The sequence below is a fragment of the Diabrotica undecimpunctata genome, chromosome 6, assembly GCF_040954645.1.
Source record: "Diabrotica undecimpunctata isolate CICGRU chromosome 6, icDiaUnde3, whole genome shotgun sequence".
In the NCBI taxonomy this organism is placed as follows: domain Eukaryota; kingdom Metazoa; phylum Arthropoda; class Insecta; order Coleoptera; family Chrysomelidae; genus Diabrotica; species Diabrotica undecimpunctata.
Window position 1 is genome coordinate 104,051,101 of NC_092808.1, and position 25,192 is coordinate 104,076,292.

Below are 25,192 nucleotides of genomic sequence, written 5' to 3' on the forward strand. Positions count from 1 at the left end.
TCTAAATTCTAACCAATGTTGATAACAACCATTAAAAGTTGGAACCTCCAGTGGTGGTAACCGTACATTTTTTAAGCTATTTCGATCTAAACTAGTATTGTGACCTGAGTTTGCTATAGTATCGTTTAAATTAACTTCATTCTTTAATATAATTTCTGCAGAGGCTATTAGTTTAAAATATGCATCCTGAAAATCTAACCTTTCTTGTAATTGTTCCTCTGATGTGTCTAATAAGTCAATTTCACTTTGTATTTGATCAAAATCATTCCACCATTCTTTGCATTTGTCAACCCTAACTTGTAATTCTACTATTTTATCGTGAGTAAAACTGCTTATAAATGAATCAAATTTTGTAATTTGTGCCTTAAAGATACCACGCTTTCTTTTTAAAACTGTTAACTGATCCATTGCATCGACTATGTATAATATTTATAAAGTTTAAAGCTTGCTATTAATAAATCCTAACAAACCGAAATTATAATAACCTTGTGACACAAATTAATATCTCTCTTATTCCAGGATAGGTATTATAGGAATGAAAAATGTGTACTCACCACATACCAAAGAAGATAGACGCTCTATATTCTTTGCACATACCATGCCATATAAACTTTTTCACTTGCCGATAAAAAATACACTTGTTGCTTGTTGATAAAATCCGGCTCGAAGGACCATGAATAATGTTTTTATTTCTGAGCCTTCAGAAGTATTGTGGACTGTATTCCTTGTATAAAAAATATTTATTCTGACTTTAACACCTTTATTATAATAATTTTATATAAACTTAAAATTAACAAAACCAAAAAAAGAATGTCTTATTTTTCCTTGACAGCTACGCGCCGTCGTTGTCGCTAGTGTTCGATCCATGCGCCCTGTGGTCCGTGCAGGGACGGCTCTTGCACTGTTGACTGCTGAACAACTGGTGTGGGTCATTTTTTTTTTTTTCATTTGATTCATAATGCCAAAAAACTAGTATAAACGTACTTTTACCAGCAGTTTTACTGGATTCATATAGCTTTTAAGTATGAACTACTTCATTAACAGAATTCTTCGATACCTACTACATCCAATAACTTGTATAATCTACTATGTATATAATAAGCGAGTCTTCTACAGCTGGCGTAGTTTCAATCATCCTAATTTCCAGCGTTTTCTTGATCTTCAGTTTTTAAATATCTGGCGGTCAATACATCTTCGACCTGTTCTCTTCATGACCATCGTGGTCTACCCCGTTTTTTTTTAGTGGGCAGAGTCCTTTTTTCTATCTTTTTTGGCAATCTATTTTCCGGTATTCTCTGCACGTGTCTATACCAGGTTATTCTTTTGACTTCGATACTATTATGTCTATTATGCCTAGGCCAATTTCCATTTTTCTCCTGATGTCTACGTTCCTCACCCTGTTAAGTCTAGTGTGGCAACAACATCGTCTGGCAAATGGTTTGTTTTTATTGCCTTCATTTTTGATTTGTTCTTTTTGATTAGATTTCTAAAGTTCGACGGCGTACAACCCAATACTTTCTAGTATTGTTTTATAAATTCTTTTTTTATTTTCTTTTGTTATTTTATTATTTCACCATAGTCCGTGTAGTAAATAGCTGACCTGGCTTAACCAATCTACAATCTACTTCTTCGTTACTCCATGCTTTTGATGTTATTTGGACACCCAAGTATTTGAAGGTCTTAGTTGATTTTATAGTTCCCATTCCAATTTTTAGGCTTTCTAATTTTTCTTCTGTAACTAAATACTCGGTTTTTTGTATATCAATTGTAAGACCCCACTTGGTATACTCCTCTTCCAGTTTTCTAAGCATATAGTCTATATCGCTTTCGTCTTCAGTTAGAATCGCTTAGTCGTCAGCAAAGTGTATCGTGTACAATCTCTCGTTTTAGATTGGTATGTCCATATTGCAGCATTTTCTTCTCCATACTGAGAGCGCCTCATTCAGATATATTTTAAAGAGTGTAGGTGCTATGCAGCAGCCTTGCTTGAGACCCTTACTAATAGGATTTTTTCTAGTTAATTTGTTTCCAGTTTTAATGTTTACCTTCATATTTTTGTAAAGCTCTTGTACTGCTTTTATATTTTTTATTTATTCCTTGTTTTTCCATTGATATCCAAAGCATTGAAAGTGATACACTATCGTATGCCTTTGAGATCCATAAAGACTACATAAGTTAAAAGGTTGTGGGCTAATCTTTTTTCAATAACGTGCTGTATATTCTACCATTAATAATAAAGTAGCAAAAGATTTGAACCTTATTCTAAATTCATAAATTTGTATTTTAAATTTTAAGGTACTAGACGCTGGAACATTGGACACCATTGAAAACTTCAGAAGGGTTTGTCCTCCTAAGATATTAATATTTGATTTAAAGACTGATCAAGTTGTAAGAACTATTGTCTTTCCTAGAGAAGTTATACTAGCAGCCTCTATATTTACCAACCTTATTATAGATGAAAGTATTCAAGGAAAATGTGACTCTGCTTTTGTATACATTAGCGACACTATAGCACCAGGTAAATTGTGTTTTATTTATGAATGATTAAAGTTAGGCCGCCACATTTTAATTAAATAGGTCATGGTCCAATAGGACCGTGGAGCCAGTATTGATGAGCATGACGAAAATTGTATTAGTGACTGTGTGAAAAACTGTAGTAATTTGTCAAATGATAGACTTTGTAAATAAAAAGCTTTAGGAAAATGATAAGTAATAATAAAATGGGTTCAATGCGAAGACATTCTGTAAATAATTATTTTTGTCTTATTTTTTAATTTAGAAAATAGAAGTTGTAAGTATGTATTAAGGATATATTATTTAAGTTGTTTTGTTGCTGTTCAAGTCATTTCTAGAACATTTTTATTTATCGGTTACTATGTTTCTTTCATAATCAATGTATTCTTAATAGTAAATTTGAAGCAATATTAATTGCCGTGAGCAAATGAGGTATTGCAGAGATTAGAGTTGATTTATTTAACTACTTAAAAAATACAAATTTTGTTTGTCAAAAAAATACATAGTATGTAAAAAAGGAATATAAAACGTAACCTAAATATAGTAATAGACATTGAACAAACAAAGACTATATGGAAGAGACACGTTGAGAAGACATTCGATAATGACAGAGATAACAACCAGATGATTATGGAATACAACACAGGACCACCAATCACTGAAGACGACAACTTTCTTTCAGAATTTCTAAAAATCATGGGAGACGAAGGTGTAAAATGGCTTACGACAACGTTCAATAAAATCTATGACTTGGGAAAAATCCCAAAGAGCTCTTTAAAATATACATTTATTGCTGTACCTAAAAAACCTAATGTAAAAAATTACGAAGAGCATCGTATTGTTAGTTTAATGAGCCACATTCTTAAGACCTTCCTAAAGATAATACACAGAAGAATTTATCAGAAATGTAAGTCACAGATCTCACGAACGCAGTTTGGATTCAGCGATGCATTGGGTACAAGAGAAGCCTTGTTCGCCGTTCAGGTATTATTTCAAAGGTGCAGAGACGTCAACTGCGATATTTATCTATGCTTTATCGACTACCAGAAAGCTTTCAACAGAATCAAGCACGATACGCTCATGAATATACTAAAGGCAACTGATCTGGATAACAAAGACCTTCGAGTAATCAAGAATCAACTACAACCAATCAGCAACCATTCGGGTGAAAGACCAACTAACAGAAGAAGTTGCAATAAAGAGTACGACAGGGCTGCATACTCTCTCCCCTATTATTTAACGTCTATTCGGAACACGTCATGAGCCAGGCCTTAGAGCATATCGAAGAGGGTATTCTCATAAATGGTGAGCGCCTGAATAACATCAGATAAACAGACGACACTATCCTCTTTGCAGACATGCAGAAATGAGAGAGGAAAACGCTTTATAGAATTCTGCCTAGAACATAATCTTGCGGTAATGAATACTTTCTTCAAATTACCTAAACGACGCCTTTAAATTATTAGAAACCAAATTGGCTATATTTTAATAAACCACAGATACCGAAACGCAATACAATCGGTGAGGGCGTACCCAGGTGCAGACGTGGCATCGGACCACAATCCTCTTGTAGCAAAATCCCAACTTAACTTAAAAAAGATACAAAAAAGCTACAAAACTAATAAACTTAACATACAAAAATTAGAATCAGAAAAAGTCAAAGAAAAACTGAAACAAGAAATTAATGCAAACCTAGAATCCACACCGGAATCAATTGATGGTGATGTAGAACAACAGTGGCAATTCTTTAAAAATGCAATTATCGCAGAGAACTCACAACAATCATATGCAAGAAAGGAGATTGAATGACAGAAGAAATCTTGGAAATAATGGAGGACAGAAGAAGGCAGAAGAATATCAACATAACTCAGTATCAACAGCTGCATAATTAAATAAGAAGGAAAATAAGAGAAGCCAAAGAGCCTTATTTCGCTGGAAAATGCGAGAAATAGAAGACTTACAAAACAAATATGATAACTTCAATCTCCATAAGAAAGTTAAAGAATTATCTGGGGTAGCAAAACAGAAAACCTCAAGCATACTAATGGACAAACAAGGAAACATTTTAGTGGAGATAGAACAAAAATTAGGAAGATGGAAAGAATATATTATAGAGGAATTATTCCATGACCAGAGACAGGAAAATACATATAAAGATAATCAGAGTAAAGACGAGGGACCCGAAATAACAAAGTCAGAAATTATGCATGCAGTAAAGTCCATGAAAAATAATAAAGCTGCTGGTTCAGATGAAATACCAAGTGAATTGCTAAAACTGGCCAATGAAAAAATTATAGATCTTTTAGTCCAACTACTGAACACAATCTATTCCACAGGAATCATTCCACGTGAAATGCTGACATCAACATTAATTTGTCTACCAAAGAAAGTAAATGCCAAAGAATGTAGTGATTATCAAACGATTAGTCTAATGTCACATACCTTCAAAACCTTGCTAAAAATCATCCATAATAGAATACACGCTAAGCTGAAGATGGTTATTAGTGATTCCCAGTTTAGATTTCGGAATGGAATGGGCACAAGAGAGGCACTATTTTTTTTAACATGCTGACCCAAAGATGTTTCGATGTTAATCGAGATCTTTATGTATGCTTTATAGGCTACAACAAGGCATTCGATAAGGTAAAACATAACCGACTTATAGAAGTACTCAAAAACAAAAATCTGGATGTGAGGGATGTAAAATTGATATTAAATTTATACTACAGCCAACGATCAAATGTGAAAACTGGAAAAGAGGTATTAGAAGAAGTGGAGAGAAGGAGAGGGGTCAGGCAAGGTTGCAGACTGCGTTTCAGACGACATTTTTCTCCATAAATTAAATTACCATGGAATCAGAGGTATTTCTCTTTAGCTTATAACTACTTATCTATGTGGCAGACACCAGATCACTTAAAAATATTTCATGAGAAAAATTCGACTAAATCTGTTAATAGCACATGGATTGCTGCAAAAACCTAAAATCTGGTAAAAAACCAAGCAAAAATTTGATTATATCTGCAAGTAATTTACACAATGAACCAGATACCAAGGAGAATTTTGAACTATTGGGAATAACCATAGATAATTGACTGACCTGGTTGGCTCATATCTCACAACTAAAGAAAAAGCTTTTAAGTTCATTATTTGTTATTCGCCAACTAGCAAGGGTTGTCAACTTTAAAATATTAAAAATGACATATGTTTCTTTATTTCACTCTCACCTAAACTATAGTTGAATCTTATGGGGCAATTCAACAAATGCACTTTAAATTTTTAGATTGCAAAAAAAAGCTATGAGGATTTTGGCAGGGGTAAGTTACCTAGAACACTTCTGATCTTTCTTTATCAAATTCAAAATTATGCTGCTACCTACTCTGTTAATATTTCAAGTTTTAATTAAAATTCACATAAAACTGATTCATTTAGAAACTGTCACTACCTACGAACAAATCGTTGTAGAATCGTAGTCTTTCAGAAAAAAATTGCCTTCATTATAACTATTAAAATATTTCACCAAAAAGTATTAAACAACTAAGCTATAATAGTTTCGAAAAAGTTTTAAAAAAATATCTTATGAAACATTGTTTTTACTACTCAGAAGAATATATGACTCATTGCAGAATATCCGCTGAACTGCTTACTGTAACTTTGCCATAAATATTTTTCTATTTAATATGTCGCACTAATAATACAATAGTGTCGTAACTCAAAAAAGATGATTTTTCGAAATCAACGAAAATCTCATTAATTATTTCCTATTGCAGGTAAAAAAAAAATAATGCATAATGTGTTTCTAATTAATATTAAAGGAAGTTTCTTTATACTCTTAGTTGAATAAAAATACTAACAGTAAAGTTATTTAAGAATTTTAAGTTGTAACTATTGCTCTAAGCATAATATTCGAAATAAAATTATTTTTAGTTATGAAATTATTTATGAAATATTTTGTGTTACTACAATTTGATTTACTAATGTTTTTCTGCGGTTTACGTCAGTTTTTGGACTTACCAGAATTTTGTTGTAGAAGAGATTATATTACCCGTTAATAATTACCGAGAATTGTTGTATTTAATAAATAAAGATTGTTTTTAATTACGTTTATAATTTAAATTAAATTGAACAAAAAGTACAATTAAATAAACCTTCCGAAACAAAAACAGTTATTCCAAACACAGATAGGTATAACAAAATACAGTATTCTGAAACATTTTGTACTTAATCTGCATTTAACAAAATAAACCTTCCAAAAAATTTAAAAAATCCAGCCATATTTATTATTACACTTCTTATTTACTATATCGTATTAAATTAACAGCTGAATTCAGTTTAAATCAGTCTGAAAATCAAAGTATATAGATCACAATGAAATAGTAATACTGTTTATTAATTTGTAATCAGTCAAATCCCGATGCTAAGTTTCAGGAGTTGGGTATTATATTTTAGACGAGTAATTTTTTCAAATACCTTTTCTTATTTTGATTCGTCTTTTATTAAACCACACTGTTTTTTTATAGAGCTGTAGCAATTTCAATGTGTCAATGGGTCGATCGTTTATAGCAAGAGTATTAAAACATGTTTTGCTAACTCCAATGTGATCGTTGGTTATTGTAAAATTAAATCCAGTGTTTAGTTTATGAAAATTTTGTGTTAAAGAACATCTGTATTTTGGATTAATTTCTATAGTACATATGTGTAATAATGAATTCTCTTTCTTTGTTTTTGTAAGTCTCCCAAACTCCAATACCTAAAAATGTCTTGTCTTGATGTCTCGTTTTCTTCGTAAACGACAGTTTAACCTGCATTTTTGATCACAAGTCGAACCCAGGCACTTTTTTTGTTCACAGATTCATACACTTTGCCAGTATTGCGAAGTCATTTGGCTACATTGTGTTTCCAGGTGTACCCCCTTTTTACCCTTAGTGTTATTGTTTTGCTTTTCCAAAGAAACATTTGATTTATTAGTTAACCCACTAGTTCAGCAAAAGGACTTAAACTATCCACAACTTATCATCCGAGCTACTTGATAAAGAGCTACTGGTAGAAGAGATACTTGATAAGGAGCTTCTTGAATAAAAGCTACTTAAGTGTTTTATTGTTCGACCTCGGGGCAAACTATAGGTTTTACTTTGCACACCAGGAATGAAATACGGATCTCGGTCGGAAACATCGGAATCAAAGTCGCTCTGGTCTGAGTGCATCGGTGAAATGTAATATTGCCTTTGGTTGGATTTTGTAATCGGTTTAACATCAGCATTTGTTGCCGTAGCAACAAGTAATCGCCCACGATTTATGGGTATTGAATCTTAAAATGAATCAAGTAATTATTAGATTAAGTACATAGATACTTGACGCAAGAATGTCACGAAGAGTGTAGTAACTCTAAATTTATAAAATAAAGTAGTAAGTAAGCTTTTTAATACTGCTACACATTTTTAACTCTGCTACACATTTTAAATGAGATTACTATAGTGATTGACAAATAGATATGACAAATAAATGTTTTACAAACAACAAAAAAAACTGGTTTAAAGTTATGATTCAACCATAGTGTAGTATGTCAAAAATAATGAACTGAACCAATAATAGTGTCGTTAGTAAAAATATTATTTTAAAAAGTTTTGGTGTTAATCAGTAATAGTGTAATAACTAGAAAAACAACAATGTTATGGTTAGGTTCAAATCAAGAAGGATGTAATAACTCGAAATATAACTACGAAAATTACATACCTGATTCAGCAATAACGTAGAAACTCAAAATGATGAGCAAAGCGACACGTGCGTTCCCGATCACTGTTTGTCACAACTAAAGATGACGCAATATTGCGAGGAGGATGACGACAGTCGGTTGGTCATGAATAACGTCTTGTGGCGCCATCTCTTATTCATTTCTTGCATTATTAAAACGACAGTTATATTGACTTGTAGGGAATTGAAAGTTTGAGTTGCGACACTATTGCATTATTAGTGCGATGTGTTCTTGTTTGTGATATATTTAAGTAACGTTTTATATTCCTTTTTGATATACCATGTGTTTTTTTTTGACTTGCTATAAACAGTATTTGTATTTGTTATGTATGTTGTTAAATAAATAAACTCTAAACTCTGAACTATAAGGTCTATGTGTTTTCTCCATATGAGCCTGCGATCTAAACGCACTTCCAAGTAATTTATTTGCTTTCGCACTTCCAAGCTTTTGCTAAAAGATTTAATCTTTTACACATTTCGTATAGCCCAGAGGACAGAAAACGATATTATTAAATCGTTTTCGTTCATGCCAAAGGCCAAAGCAGGTAACAATTCTGTACGCTAACCACTGCAGTGCTCAAGTTTTAGGAGACATTCGTTGGACTTTCCGAGTTTGAATTTGTATCAGCCTAAGTGTCTGATGATGAGGCAGGGATATGCTGAAATGATTCATAACACTTTCTTGATACCGATTCGATCACGGAAAGTTTAACGAATTTGTCCTCCTAGGCCATATATTTGGCCATTTCATTCAACAAAGCGATAGCAGCTTTTGCTAAAAGAGTTAATCTTTTAGACACACACACACACACACACACACACACACACACATATATATATATATATATATATATATATATATAATATATATTATATATGTATATATATGAATATATATATATATATATATATATATATATATATATATATATATATATATATATATATATATATATATAGATTATATATATACTATACGTAGAAATATGTTATCAAGTTCGAGAATATTCTTTCTGCTAAATCAGTTTAATTTTAGGAATCGTAGTTTACGATGGTTCTAGCGACAAAACCTGGAGAGTTTCAGACCCGTCAATGTATCCTAATCCAGATTATGCGAATATAAACATAGAGGGAGAACAATTTTCTCTGATGGATGGAATAATAGGATTAGCACATTCACCTCAAGTTGCTACGGTATTTTACCAAGCAGTTGCAACTGATAGGTAATTTTTTCACGAATATATAGAGTGCATCTATTAAATTATACAGTATTGTTTTGTGAAAAAATAGTAATTTACGTTACAAGATCGGAAAGTGGGGTTTTAAGATAGAGAGAAAAATATTTTAGGGCCAGTCGTAGGTGAGCCCTGCAAGCTCGGGAAAACCTGAAAAACCCTAATTTTCGGTCTCTTGACGTACAATATATTTTTTTATCGCCAACACTGTGATGTAAACTTGATGTCTTTTAAAATAATTAACACATACTAAAATTAGATACTAGATACAATTACATAAACTGAATAAAGACAATATTTGTGAATATTTATGTAAAATGTTCAATGCTAGAGTTAAATATCTGAATGAAAAATGTGTCTAAAATGTTGGGAATTGTTATAATTTTTGTAGTAGTAATAACAAAATTAGTTTGCTGTATTTTGTTTTTGGAACATCATGCATGGATTTTGTTTGCTATATTAACTTTGTTTTTTATCGAATCTTCAAGGTAGCCTTCTGATACAGTAAAAGATTTCTATCCTCACTGTCGTTTTAAGTTTTAAAATCATCTCCTCCATCAATGAGTAGAGTTGCTAAGTGTAATAGAAATTGTTTGCAATTGAGGTTACCAAAGCAAATGCCGATCCCATTTATTACAAACAAAAACTAGTACAGTCCAAATAAACGTACCCATCGCAGACAAATCAGATGAGGTAATAGAGGCTTTTGATTCAGGTTGAACAAAAGTCCTAAGTAAGTTAAAAACAGATTACAGCTGATTAGCAAATCATACTATTGCCGTTCGTATAATTTAGTCCATGGTAGTGCCATTGTCCGGTTGGGAAAAAAAATATCGCGGCGCTGCTAACGCGACGACATTAGCGCTTGTGTATCAGGGTCCTTCTCTAAGAACTCCTCACGCTCTCTCTTCTTCTTCTTCTTCGTCCTTCTTGTATGTACGTGACTTATCTCATATTATTTGTACTATCCTATCCTCTGCCATTCTACTAATGTGTTCGTTCTACTCCTGTTTCCGTTTTGTCACCCATTCATTTATGTCTTCTATATTGCATGCCTTTCGTATATTTTCGCTTCTCTCTCTATCCAACAGACTTTTCCCTGATATTCGTCGGAGTATTTTCATCTCTGTTGTTTCTAGTAGTCGTCTCGTTTTAGATGTGTCAGATCTTGTCTCCGCCGTGTATATTAATATAGGTCTAATTGCTGCTTTAAAGATTCTTGTTTTTGTGTTTTGTCTTAGGCGTTTGTTCTTCTAGATTGTGTCATTAAGGGATCCCACCGATTTTATTGCTTTTAAGTCGTACTTCCTCTTCAACATCTCAGTAACTAGTTATGTCTATTCCCAGATATCTAAACTTTGCTTTCTACTTTATTATTATTTTATCAATTTCGATTTTACATCGTATGTTGTCATACATTTGGTTTTTTCTGCTGATATTATCATATTGTATTTCTTGACTGTTGTATTGAAGATGTGTGTTAATCTTTGGAGCTCGTTTTCTGTCTCTGCGATTAATGCGGCGTCTTCTGCATAAAATGATTTCTTTGTTCCCCATTCTGTTCACCATGACCTTTACGTACTGCTTGTATTATTTCGTCCATTATTATATTAAAGAGAAGTGGGCTTAACAAGTCACCCTGTCTGACTTCGCTTTGTACTGATATACACTGTGTTAGTTTTCCATTTATCTTTGCCTGTATTCGATTATAGAAGTACATATATATGTTTTCGATAGATAGACTGGTTTATTGTACTCGATGGTCATTTCTGTGATTTGTATTGGTAGATATACGGCGTCCTCGCAGGATCTTCCTGATCTAAATCCTTCTTGTTCATCTGATAAAGTTGTTATTTTATTGATTTTGTTGGTTAGGACTTTTGTGCTAAGCTTAAGTGCGACGTCCAGTAGATTTATACCTTTATAGTTGTTGGTGTCTTCTTTATCTCCTTTTTTGAACATTGGTATCATTATGCTTTTTCTCCATGCGTCTGGAACTTTGCAGTGCAATGTTAGTTTTTGTATAAGTTTTGTTATCTCTAGGGCTATTTTTTCTCCTCCGTGTTTTAGAATCTCGTTGGTTATTCTATCTGCTACTGGTATCTTTCTATTTTTGAGTAAATTTATGGCTACCTCTACTTCCTAAAAACTGATTTCTATTTCGTGTCTTAATTCAGGTACATTATTGTACTGATCATTATTTTCCTTTCCTTTAAACAGTTCCGTCAGGTATCTTTCCCATTCGTTTGCTGGTACGTTATTGTATTCCTTTAATTCTGCCATTTCTTTCCATTTTTATGAATCTCCATATTTGTTTTTGCGTAACAGAGAAGTCGCTTTCCATCCTTTTTGTAAACTGTTTCCAGTTGTCATTTTTTGTTCTTCTTACCAACTGCTTTGTTTCATCCCTTTCTCTCCTCACCAAAAAGAGACGCTATGATACTTACCTGATGTAGGACAGAGACACAACGCACAATGAAAAAAAAATATATGGTGTCGTCACTTAGCTCTACAGACTGCTTAGTCCATGTTGATACATACGTCTATGGTTTTATTGGGTTTCCGTAAAGTGCGCCCTGATTCATTTGAATACACGAATATAATAAATTGCTAATAGTCATAGTAGTTTCCATTGAGGGCCGACCCGGACAAGTCTACGCTTACTGTCTGACCACATACACTTTGTATTTTAAATGCACACAAAGAGAACGGAGATCGTGAAACTCATAAGCGAAACAGGAAACGAATGTACACTCCGTGCAGCTATTTTACTTGGCGAGACGTTACCAAAATAAAATTCAGAAAATTTATTTAAAAATATGTTAAGATGTACTACTGTAATAAAAACTGCTTATGCAACCCGTTCATGCACTTGTGATAAAGGAACTAATGGATCACCACGCTCTGCTTCTAATTTTATATAAATTTAACACATTGTGTACTGTTTCACGATTTTGTTCACTTAGAATTTTAAGTTTTACTAACGATTTTAAATCCATATTTAAAAATTCTTTTACCGACTTTAGCAACTGTAGAATTAATTACGTTTGTTTCGCGACGTTCAATCTACGACTGAGACCTCGCGATTTACCAAATGTCAACACCAGTGCGCATCAAAATTTAAAATACAAAGTAAATTTGGTCAGACTGTACCTTTAACGTCATTTTACTTTTATATTGTTATAAAAATTATTTTATCTATTCTATTTTATATACATTTCTTGAACCTTCATAAAAGTCAGTTTATTGCAGTACATTCGCTTTCCAGTAATTTGGTTTGGTTTTTTATGATTTATCATGCTAGTTTAACGAATGTTGTCTTTGAATGTTTTATTTTTGTTCAGTAGCATGATAGTTACCTAATTTAAAATAATTTCACCTTGCTCCAAGAAGGGGGCTGCTTCATTTTGGTCAAATTTTAGTTTATAGATGCATATTATGTAAAAAAATTAGTTAAATCGATTGGTGCAAGAAAGAAGCAGATCCATTTATAAATGGTAAACCTATAACTGTTTATGTTCCTGCCTCCGAAATTGTTTGCTGCAAGAAGGATGCAGCTCTTGAGCTGCCCCCTTCCTTCGCCAAAAATCGAGACGCTTCGGCTGTAACCGTTAGCTTGGCCTTGAACGGAATTAACGGAAGTTTAAGTTTAGTATTCAATCTATGATTTAGTCCATTGAAGTCCATTGCTCTAACGGTCTAAAGTATTCTCGCAGTGCATTTTTCGGTTCGTCTGATCTGTATAATCCACCCGAATCGGAAAAAAGCTCTGATCCTGATGAAGCTGGGCCTTTAGTGAAAAGAAGGTGTGTAAAAAAACACAAGATTCCAGTCAATACAGTTCAAAACGAGGTTCAGAGTGTTTCTTTTGCAAAGAATAGAAAAAGTGTTGATCCAGTGGAAACGGAATATTAAGAAAAATGTATTACAGAAAGAAAAAGTTATGTTAAGTAATAACTGTTTATGTACCTGCCTCCGAAATTGTTTGCTGCAAGAAGGATGCAGCTCTGGAGCTGCCCCCTTCCTTCGCCAAAAATCGAGACGTTTTGGCTGTAACCGTTAGCTTCTCCTTGAACGGAATTAACGGAAGTTTAAGTTTAGTATTCAGTCTATGATTTAGTCCATTGAAGTCCATTGCTCTAACGGTCTAACGTATTCTCGCAGTGCATTTTACGGTTCGTCTGATCTGTATAATCCACCCGAATCGAAAAAGATCTGATCCTGATGAAGCAGGGCCTTCAGTGAAAAGAAGGTGTGTAAAAAAACACAAGATTAGAGTCAATACAGTTCAAAACGAGGTTCAGAGTGTTTCGTTTGCAAAGAATAGAAAAAGTGTTGATCCAGTGGAAACGGAACATTAAGAAAAATGTATTACAGAAAGAAAAAGTTATGTTAACTGGAAAGGTAGTAGTGTGGGTCCTAGGCAAAGTAGACCTAATTGTGAATGTAAGTTTAAATATTTTGAAAAGGTGAACGAAGAACAGAGGCAAACAGTTTTAGTAAACTTTAATGAAATAGGAGACAAACAGATTCAAACTTGGATGGTTTAATAACAACAAGCAATTTTGCCAGAACTCGAGCTAAAACTAGTGAGCGAGAGAAGCGTAGTTGTGCTCACAGGTACCATATTAATCTGGGTATATAAGAAATACGAGTTTGTAGGAGTGCATTTGGAACAATACACGGAATGTCCAAAAAACGAGTGGATAATATTGCTAAAATTTTGCGCAGTAACAACATTACACCCCCGAACAACAAACAAGGTAAACATAAAAATAGAAAAAACCGCATTTCAAACGATTTACTGCAGAAGGTAGATAATTACATAAAAAAATTTCACGACGTGAGTCACACTACAGACGAGTGAAAACGTCCTGTTTTTACTTGTCTTCTGGTCTCAATGTTAAAAAGATGCATGAACTTTATTGGCAAGTGAATGAACCGGAAAGTGTTGTTGATAAAAACTATAAACCCAAGTGACATACGATTTTTATTTTAGGTATTTTAAAGCAAATTTTAATTATAGTTATGGGGCGCCTCGTTCAGACACCTGCAAAAGATGTGACAACTTACACAATAGCCTTCAACATCCAGCTCTTGATGATACTGAAAAGGAAAATTTACGACTTGAAAAGAAAGTATATAAGGTTAAAGCAAGTCGTTTTTTTACAGACCAAAAAGAAAAGACAAAACTGAGCCAACAAAATAACGACATAGAAATTTTAACCTTTGATTTTCAGCAGAATCTTTCTCTGCCGAAAATTCCGCCGGCGAAGCCTTCTACAAACGTCAACTATGGGTCTACATAGAGGTTTTCTGTATATAGGCTGGCTCAAATGTTATGTTAGTGAACACATTAATATTGTAAAATGTTTTAAATGTTGCAAAGCTGGTCACCAGAAAAAAGATTGTCTTAGTAATTTAATATGTCCGAAATGTTCTGAATCTCATGAAATAAAAGATTGTACCAGTCAGACAATGTGCTGTAATAATTGTAAAACGTTAAACTTAAGATACAAACTAAATTTAGATACAGCTCATGTTGCAAACAGTTCAGTTTGTGGTTATTTATTAGGTAAAATTGAGCAACTTAAAACTAGAATTCAGTATGTCTAACAAAAAGCTAAAATTAGCTCATTTTAATACACGTTCTTTGTTTTCAAAATTTAACGTTTTCTTAGATCTGGTAAATGATCACAGCTTTGATATCGTTTGCCTGTCCGAAACTTGGTTGACGTCGGATATCTCAGATCAGAGTGTATACATTCCGGGTTTTAAAATAATTCGTAAGGACCGTGGTTCAAGAGGTGGTGGAATCGCTGTTTTTGTACGTGATTCAATCATTTCAAAGTCAGAACTTGCTGACCTTCCCTGTCCATTAGGTATCGAACAAATGTGGATTTCTGTGAAAATACAGAAAACAACATTGTTAGTCGGTGTTATATATAGAACTGAGGCGTGCAGGATGCTAAATTTTATACAGTATTGTGATGATACTCTTTCTCACATAGTACCTCAATTTAATAATATTATTGTAACTGGTGATATCAATGTTGATCAGCTAGTAGATAATCAAATAAGTTATTGTTTTCAGTCTTATAATTTTGTTCAATTAGTAGAGGAACCTACGCGCATAACTAACAGTTCACAAACATTGCTCGATGTTATTTATACAAATAAAAGTGAACTCATTAAACATTCAGGCGTTTTAGATCATGAACTATCTGACCATAGAGCAGTGTACTGTGAATTTGATTTAGATATTAATTACAAAACAAATTTTTTAAAGATATATAGAAATTACAAAAACTTTTCAATATCTTCTTTTAACGCAGATCTGAAAAAAATGTCATGGGATAATATACTGTACGAAAATTTTATAGATAATAAAATTCGAATTTTCAATGATATGTTAGTTTCACTGTTTGATAAACATGCTCCCTATGTTGAATCAAGAATTACAAAGCCACCTGCTCCGTGGCTAACACCCACAATACAGAATATGATGAAAACTCGTAATGCTGCTTTAGCCAAATATAAGAAAACTAAAAACGTCTTAGACTATAGTTACTATAAAGATCTTCGAAACGCAGTTACTAACGCGGTCCGTTTGGAGAAGAATGGTTACTTAAATTATCGGTCTGCTTCTTTGAATAAAAAAGATCTTTGGAAAGCTGTGAGGTTATTCAAAATTGTAAATAAACCAGTTATAGAGATCCCTCAGGAGCTTAAAGATCCTATATCTATAAATAATTATTTTACATCTGTCTTTAGCCCTGTAAATTGTTGTTCTGAGACAACCCAATGGTATCAGTCAAATATTTTCAACCCAGATATTATTTTCTCGTTTAAAATGGCCACTATTGATGAAATTAAATCACTTATATTGGGGTTAAAATCGGAAGCTGTTGGATGTGATAATATTTCTGCAAAGATGCTACAACTCTCCCTTTCTATTACTGCTCCTTATATTACGCACATTATAAATTGTTGTTTGGAGGTAGGTTATTTTCCGGACACTTGGAAATACGCTTTGGTAAAACCACTGCCCAAATCAAATAAACCTGAATCACTTAATGATCTTCGCCCAATAAGCATCCTACCGGGACTGTCAAAAATTTTAGAAAAGGTTATCTATAAACAGATATACGATTATATTTTCAGAAATAATGTAGTTACGTGTATACAATCAGGCTTTAGAAAAGAGTTTAGTACAACGACCCTGCTTCTTGACTTAACCGCTAATATACTTCGATCATTTGATGAAGGAAAAGCAACCTCAGTCATCTTGCTTGATTTTTCTAAAGCCTTCGACACTATTGATCACGCTCTTCTGTGTGCTAAATTGAAATATTTTGGATTTGATGATACCTCCTTACAGTTTTTCAAATTTTATTTGGTAAATCGTTATCAGAAGGTCATAATCGATAATAGTTCATCAGAATTTGCATCTGTCAATTCAGGGGTGCCTCAAGGTTCGGTTCTTGGTCCTCTTCTTTTTTCAATATATATATCCGACCTGTATAAATCTTTAAATAATCTGAAATTGCACTCTTTTGCAGATGACACACAACTGTATTTCTCTTTTGAACCTAACTCTGTAAATCAAGCGTCACAAAAAATAAATCAGGATTTGGAATCTATTTGTACTTACTCCACTAGACATAATCTTAAACTGAATGCTAAAAAATGTAATTCTTTGTTATATTGTTCAAAAAATTATAAAGCCACTGTTCAGGATAACTTAAAACTAATTATAAAAAATGAACCTCTAAAAAATGTTAATAGTTGCAGAAACTTAGGAGTCATATATGACTGTACGCTACGTTTTCAAGAGCATGTCACCCTTTTAGTAAAAAAGTGCTATTTAGTTATGCGTCAACTGTATAGAAGCAAAGGCATTTTAAACTTTAAATTGCGAAAGTTACTTTGTGAAACTATGGTTATGTCAATTCTTAATTATGGGCTCTTGGTATTTTACCCTTGCTTAGATCAAGTTACGAAATTGAGGTTGCAAAAAATTCAAAATAATTGTTGCAGATTTGTTTTTGGCATAAGAAAATATGATCGTGTATCATGCAAAATTAAAGAACTTCAATGGCTAACAATAGATAATTTATACAAATATCACCTCGTCTCATTGATATATCGAATTATTTCGTCGTCAAATCCTATTTATTTAAGGAACAAATTAGTATTTCGTGAAGACGCTCATAATCTGGATCTGAGATATCCTCATAGTCTTATGCTGCCAAGATATAGACTAGCTATTTTCCAGCGATCGTTTACTTACAATGCTGTTTTAGTGTTTAATAGTTTAACAAAAAATTTAAGAGGTAAATCTCTTGATTTCATGAAGCGGCATTATAAGAAATTTTTACTACAATCGCAGTAACGTTATTATTATTATATAGTATATTGTTGTAATTGTTACAATTAGAATTTTTAGAATTTTTTTTTTGTTTTTATTTATCATTAATATCATTTATCACATAACATCACAAATTATTATCTTTATCTTATTTTTCTAGTAGCCATATGACTATTTCTACCATTTCAATATTATATTATTATTTATGTCAATTTATAAATAATTTTTTTTTTCATGTTCTACTTATTTCAAACTGATTTTGTAAACTTGAGGTTAAGTGGAGTAGCTCTAGCTAGACTTCGCCTCATGTATCTCTTGTTTGTAAATTATTACAGACTAAATAAAGGCAATTTATTATTATTATTATTATTCGAGTAAAACCGGCAAAGCTCATTTTTACATAAACAATGAAACAACCGCTAGAAAATTACGGAATAAAGTGGTTTCTTTTCCTTATCACTACATAAAAAATATTCTTCCAAAAAATGTCAGACAACTGTACCTTTTTTCTGATAATGCTGCAGCTTAAAATAAAAATTCAACGATACTACAGTTTCTGCATCTTCTTGTAAGAACCACGTCTTTGAAGAATATTCAACATCGTTTTCCTAAATCAGAGCACAGTTTCCTACCGTGTGACCGTTGTTTTGGTGTTATAGAAAAGTTTTTTCGAAAAAAAGAGAATATTTTCTCTCCTACACAATACTGTCAGTTTATTCAACATACATCCGAATATTTCATACTCATTATGGTTCATTAAGATATGATCTTCAAGATCATATCTTACTGATAATCTTGAGAACCATTTTAAAAAAGTTGTAATGAATTCTCAGAAACAGAGGTTTAAGATTTCTCAACACCGGATTTTTGAATACAGCAAGGACCACATGGATACAGTTAATGTGTCTGTTACAGCTGATATTCCTATTTTTGAATCGTACTACATTTTGATGGACAATAGAGATAATCTTTCAGTTGAAACTAACTTGATGGTGAACGAGTCATGGATACCCGTAAAAAAGGACAAGTATAAAGACGTAATGCAGTTAGCTACCAACTAGATTCCAGCCAACGAAATGGAGTTTTACCAATCCCTTAAATGTGATGACGTTGGTAATGATAACCATGATTCCCAGATTTCAGGCACAGATGATGACGGCCAAGCAGACGAATAGACTGATTTTTTGTTTAAATATAAAAGAAAAAACGTTCTTTTGTTAATTTTTAATAATAATAAACAAATTTTGCAGTAACTTTTTTTTATTTTCTAATAATAACTACAATGGATACTATTCTTTTGTAATTTTGGTGCAAGAGAGAGGCAGCTCCAAATTTTTTTGCATTTTTTCTGCAAAAAGAAGCTTATATAAATAAAGGAAAAAAATGGCAGGTGAACCAATATAATTATCTTTTAACTAAACTGCTATATTGTAATTAATACATGAGTAAATTTTTATAAAACATTTTTTCTATTTTCCCGAAAGTTACTATAAATGGAGTTGCCCCCTTCTTGCAGCAAGGTCCTCAATTAGACTTCATTATAAGCCAGAGTAATTTTTAAAATCTTGCCGATCTGCTTTTCAATTAGTAATATGATTATAGCCTTATTCTGGCTAGCAACATCTATTCATCTATTTTGGGCAACATTTATTCGTGAGCAGAGTCGAATTTTATTCATTGCAACATACATAGTTTGTGTATAATTTTTCGTTCATACTTCAAATTGTTGATTAGTTTCAGGTAGGATATTTCTTCTCGCGATTTTAAAATTTCTTCAGCTTTTATAACTTTATACTACTTGCGCCATATTCTCACTTGGATGATTTGTGTGATTTTTTACAATTTTATTATTATTAAACTATTTTTATTTAATTATGTTTCTTTTTGTAACTTATAAAGTATATTTTACAATTTTAGAATATTTAGTATTCCAACCGCCACATTAACTAAAGGAGCTCCAGCTGAATTTGAAGAAATTCCTATAATGGTAGCAGGAAAGAAATCTTCTCAAGGACTTCCTTTGGCGATTAATGAAGACGATAATACTTTGTTCTTTAGTCCAATGACAGAAACATCTGTCGCTGCTTGGAATGTTGTTAACAATAATCAGCAGTAAGTTACTTTTAAAATAATTATAGTACAAAGTTTTAATTATTTTGTTAAATACTTGATTTAAGGACATATTTATATTGGCAGATAATAAATATTTGTTTCACTTATTATTTTACAACACTTATTATTTTCACTTATTATTTATTATGCATAAGCTGCAAAGTAATATATTAATTTATTAATAATAATAATAGTCTACTTTTACACCGAAATTGCTATTTTGTAATGTATAGTAGGGTAATCTGCTATTTTTTAGGTCTACGTTATATTTACAAAGAAGATAACATTGCAAGATCTACTCTTCAGCCTCATTATTATGAATTCTGGTTGCCCAAGATACTCTTTTTATTCATGTTGAGTCGGCCTGGATAACAACTATATTCAATAACATATACGTAACTTTAAAAATACCCCAAAGCTGGTTAAAGTCGACTTTCGTGACCGTACCAAAAAAAGTAAATGCCAAGACATGCGAAGACTACAGAACAATTAGCCTAATGAGCCACTTACTTAAAACTTTCTTGAAAGTGATACACGGCAAAATTATAAAAAATGCGAAGAACAAGTATCATGGTCGTAGTTTGGATTCCGCGATTCCTTAGGCACCCGAGAGGCTCTATTCGCTGTCCAAGTGCTTGTGCAAAGATGCAGGGATGTTAACTGTAATGTGTGTACTTGTTTTATCGACTACAAAAAGGTATTTGATAGAGTAAAACATGATAAACTTATAAACATCTTGAAAGAAGTGCGGTTAGATGATAGGGACTTAAGAATCATCTATAATTTATATTACAATCAAACAACCAATATTAAAGTGGATGACCAATTGACAGAGGCAGTCTCCATAGATAGAGGAGTGAGGCAAGAATGCATTCTGTCCCCCGGTGTTATTTAATATATACTTTAGATATATCTTCGAGCAAGCGCTAGGCGAACTACAAGAAGGCGTATTAGTCAACGGAATACGTCTAAACAACATTAGATATGCCGACGACACAGTAGTTTTTGCGGATAGTCTGGACGGTTTGCAAAGAATAATGTCGCGTATATCAGATATAAGTAGAGAACACGGACTTGATCTTAATACGAAGAAAACAAAGTACATGGTAGTCAGTAAGCGCGAAATATTAAATACTCAGCTTTTGGTTAACCAACATCCAATTGATAGAGCGGACAGCAACACATACCTTGGTACTAACATTAACAGCCAATGAGATCACTCCAGTAAAATAAAACAACGCAGAGGAAAAGCGAGATCGGCGTTCATAATGATGAAGTCTCTTTTCAGAAGTCACGATTTACCACTTTCTACCAAAATCTCTCTCATTAGATGCTACGTTATTATACGGAGTAGAGACCTGGACACTTTCCGAAGCTTCTTTAAGAAAAGTCGAGGCATTCGAGATGTGGTGTTACAGACGTATTTTAAGAATTTCATGGGTGGATCGTGTGACTAATGGTGAGGTCCTACGTAGAATAGGCAAGGAATGCGAGATTATTAACACCATCAAAGAGCGCAAACTGGAATATCTTGGCCATGTTATGAGAAATGAATGGAGATACGGCTTGTTGCAACTCATTCTTCAGGGCAAGGTATTTGGAAGGAGAGGACAGGGGAGAAGAAGAATATCTTGGCTTCAAAACCTGAGAACGTGGTTTAATACATCGAAAACCGGACTATTCAGAATAGCAGCAAGCAAAGTTAGGATAGCCATGTTGATCGCCAACATCCGGAACGGATAGGCATCGTAAGAAGAAGAAGAGTCGGACTGGCATCGTTTTCATTTAAAAATTATCTGGATGATACTCAGTTTGGGTTCCGCAAGGGTTTGGGAACGAGAGAGGCATTGTTTGCTTTTAATGTCCTCTCTCAAAGATGCTTAGATATGAACCTAGATATTTATTCCTGTTTCATCGACTTCAAGAAGGCATTCGACAGGGTCCGACATGAAAAACTAATAGAAATACTGAGAAACAAAGATATAGACAGACGAGACTTACGAATCATTATCAATCTGTATTGGAATCAAAAGGCCAATATAAAGATAGAAGAACAAAAGTCCGAAAATATAGATATAAAGAGAGGAGTAAGACAGGGCTGTGTTCTGTCATCATTACTGTTTAACGTGTACAGTGAAGCCATATTCCAGGAAGCGATAGCGGATCTGGGTGATGGAATCTCTGTAAACGGAAGAATAGTAAATAACATAAGAATCGCTGATGACACCGTTATAATGGCAGACACCCTGGAATCGCTACAAGAATTGGTAAATAGAATTAACGATTATTGCATTAGATACGGATTAAAAATAAATAAGAGAAAAACTAAATTTATGATTGTCTCAAAAACGCAACATGGAAATGAAAGATTAATGATAGAGCAAATCCAAATAGAAAAAGTAGAGACATATAAATATCTGGGAACCTGGGTTGATGACAGAAATGACCAAAGCAAAGAAATCAAAGTCCGAATTGAAACTGCAAGGCAAGCATTTGTGAAAATGAAGACAATGCTTACCAACAGAGACCTTCAGTTGCATCTCAGATTGAGGGCTCTAAGATGTTACATATTTTCTATCTTACTATACGGAATGGAAGCTTGGACATTGAAGAAACAACACATAAGGAAAATAGAAGCGTTCGAAATGTGGTGTTACAGAAGAATATTAAAAATTCAGTGGGTTCAAAGGATTACCAATGCTGAGGTACTACGACGTCTAAATAAGGAGTTAGAAATTATGAACAGCATAAAAAGAAGAAAACTAGAATATTTGGGTCACATAACCAGAGGAGAAAAATATGAGCTGCTGAGAATTATTATGCAAGGAAGGATCCAAGGAAGAAGAAGCATAGGAATAAGACGCATCTCCTGGCTGAAGAACCTTAGAGAATGGTTTAACTGTAGTTCACTACAACTTTTCAGAGCAGCAGCCAACAAAGTGACCATAGCCGTTATGATATCCAACCTCCGATAGGAGATGGAACTTTAAGAAGAAGAAGGATGATTTTGCCGATGTCAGGTAATAAACGTATGCCTTCTACGTGGTAGTCAAAAACTCTATCGTTTGACCTTTCCGGCCCTCGCATACATAAATTGAATGTTATTCTATCTATATAAAAGGCTTTGATGACAGGTCGCATCGTTTGTCCAGTAAGGTAACGGCGCCATCTAGGAAAGAAAAATGAACTACTATATCTACCGTACCACACATCATACCACAATATATAAAAAAAATTATTTCAAATTTTTAGTACAAGGTATAAATAGAATACCCAAACGGGCTGTATCACAAATACAAAACGTTTTCGGAATGTAAATTCCATCATCAGTGTAACCTGAAAGTAATTAACCACTTTAATTAAAAATAACGTAAGATTTAAAATGTTGAGTAAGGTTATGCAAAATGTGGTTAACATTTACAAAGTGTACATGCTATGAGCCACTTAAATATATGAGTGAAAACCCTTTAAATGTTTTAAATTTACAAATATGTGACATTATATCCTATTAAAAATTAGGATGTTTAAGTTACCGTTGGAATTGATAACATGGCAACGTATGGCTCTACATCAGATACTTGGTCCTGAGACAAAGGGTCTTCGATGACCTGTTGATAATAACTGATAAAAATGACAATATTGACATGTTAGGACAGATATCGGAACAGAGCAGTCAGTGCAACTTACGGTAGTTGTCTAAAATGACAGAAGCTAAATTATTTAAAATTAAATAAATTACAATTGTAATAATATAACAGTATCAACCATCAATGTTGTAGTCTGTAACATGAATTTGTCCTATATTTATGTTGAAAAGGATTTATTAGCAATTTCGCATATTAATTTTCATAATAGTTACGCTCGTAGTCCTATTACTTATTTACTATATTTATTATGTTCATTTATTTAAAACTAAAAGTGTAAAACTTATTTTTACTTGTAAATTTAAATAGAATATTTTTTTTTTCATAACAAGTTTTTGTTAATTTTTTAGGGTGCTAGTAGCAGATCCTCTGAATCTTCAGTTTGTTGCAGAACTTCGCTGGAAGAATAATGGATACCTTTATGTCCTAAGTTCACGTTTCCATAAGTTCTATAAAAGGACCGTTACTCCAAACGAAACGAATATAAGAATTTTAAGAATACCTTTGAAGCAAACAGTTACCCGTTTTCCAGGACTTAGTCCCAACTTTTATTTTAAGTGACCAAAATAATATTGTTATTTTAATTTCAATAAAGGACTAAGTTATCAATATAATTTTTAATCTTTTAATAATTTCCGATCTAATCTAATTTATATTCCTGGTGATTGAAACTGTCAACAAAGGATCACATATGTTTCTATTGCTCCTAGTTTTTAAAAACCTAACATTTGTGGTGCCAAAGTTACAGGTAATTAAGGTTTTTAAAATAGTCAACATTGGTGGAAAAAATTACAAACATACTGATTTCGCAAATATAAATGATTTTGTGCTAAAATATTAATATGATTTAGTTATAAATCTATTAGGCCAGTCTGCTTATACAAAAATCATCGATTTCACGGCAAAATGTTTCGCAGATATCTGAAGCTTTTAAGACATAAGTGGGGGTTACTAGATGACGAATAGATAAAAAGATACTCCTATTTTTACCTTGCGTTTTTTTAAGCAATAATTTATGGCCACAATTTGATTTTTTGTCTATAAGTTTTTTCCCTTATAATTTAAATAAACAATATTTATACCATTTTTTTATATCAAGAATATCTTTATTTTCCCGTTTTTTCAATTAAAATTGATAAGAAATTTACGGAGATATTTGCAAAAAAGCAGTTTTTTTTCACTAATTTATAAATTTTATTAATTTTTTTATTAACAAAATAAAATGTTAATAATACATTTCAACATTGAGAAATTACCGTCCTTTAAATTTGTGCGAAATTTTTCCCCGATCGGTCAAATAGTTTAAAAGTTATTCAATTTGTTTATCCGTGGGACTAATTATTTAAACCATTGAACTTGCCCTATGAATGATGCTAAACACATTTAACAAATTTCATAGGATTCTTTAAGACTTATACTATTTCAGAAATTAAATGAATATTGAGTTTTTATCAAAATTATTTACAAAATAAACGTTTGAAAAAGGGGTATGTTTTTAACTTATAAACAATTGTAATAACTTCTATATTTTTTAAGCTACAGACTTGTACGTACAACCATTAGATAGC

At 32.6% G+C, this 25,192-nt stretch overlaps 1 protein-coding gene across 2 annotated transcripts in view; it reads left to right on the plus strand.

The window, feature by feature from the left end:
• Window positions 1-24,227, plus strand: part of LOC140443681 (dopaminechrome tautomerase-like) — a 100,359-nt gene extending 76,132 nt beyond the window's left edge. For both annotated transcript variants that reach the window (XM_072535056.1, XM_072535057.1), the window contains exons 3-6: window positions 2,296-2,518; window positions 9,299-9,485; window positions 19,786-19,980; window positions 23,975-24,227. In XM_072535056.1, coding sequence (XP_072391157.1) covers window positions 2,296-2,518; window positions 9,299-9,485; window positions 19,786-19,980; window positions 23,975-24,185 — 816 coding nt within the window. In that variant the 3' untranslated portion in view covers window positions 24,186-24,227. The remainder of the gene's footprint in view (window positions 1-2,295; window positions 2,519-9,298; window positions 9,486-19,785; window positions 19,981-23,974) is intronic.
• Window positions 24,228-25,192: the final 965 nt, after the last annotated feature.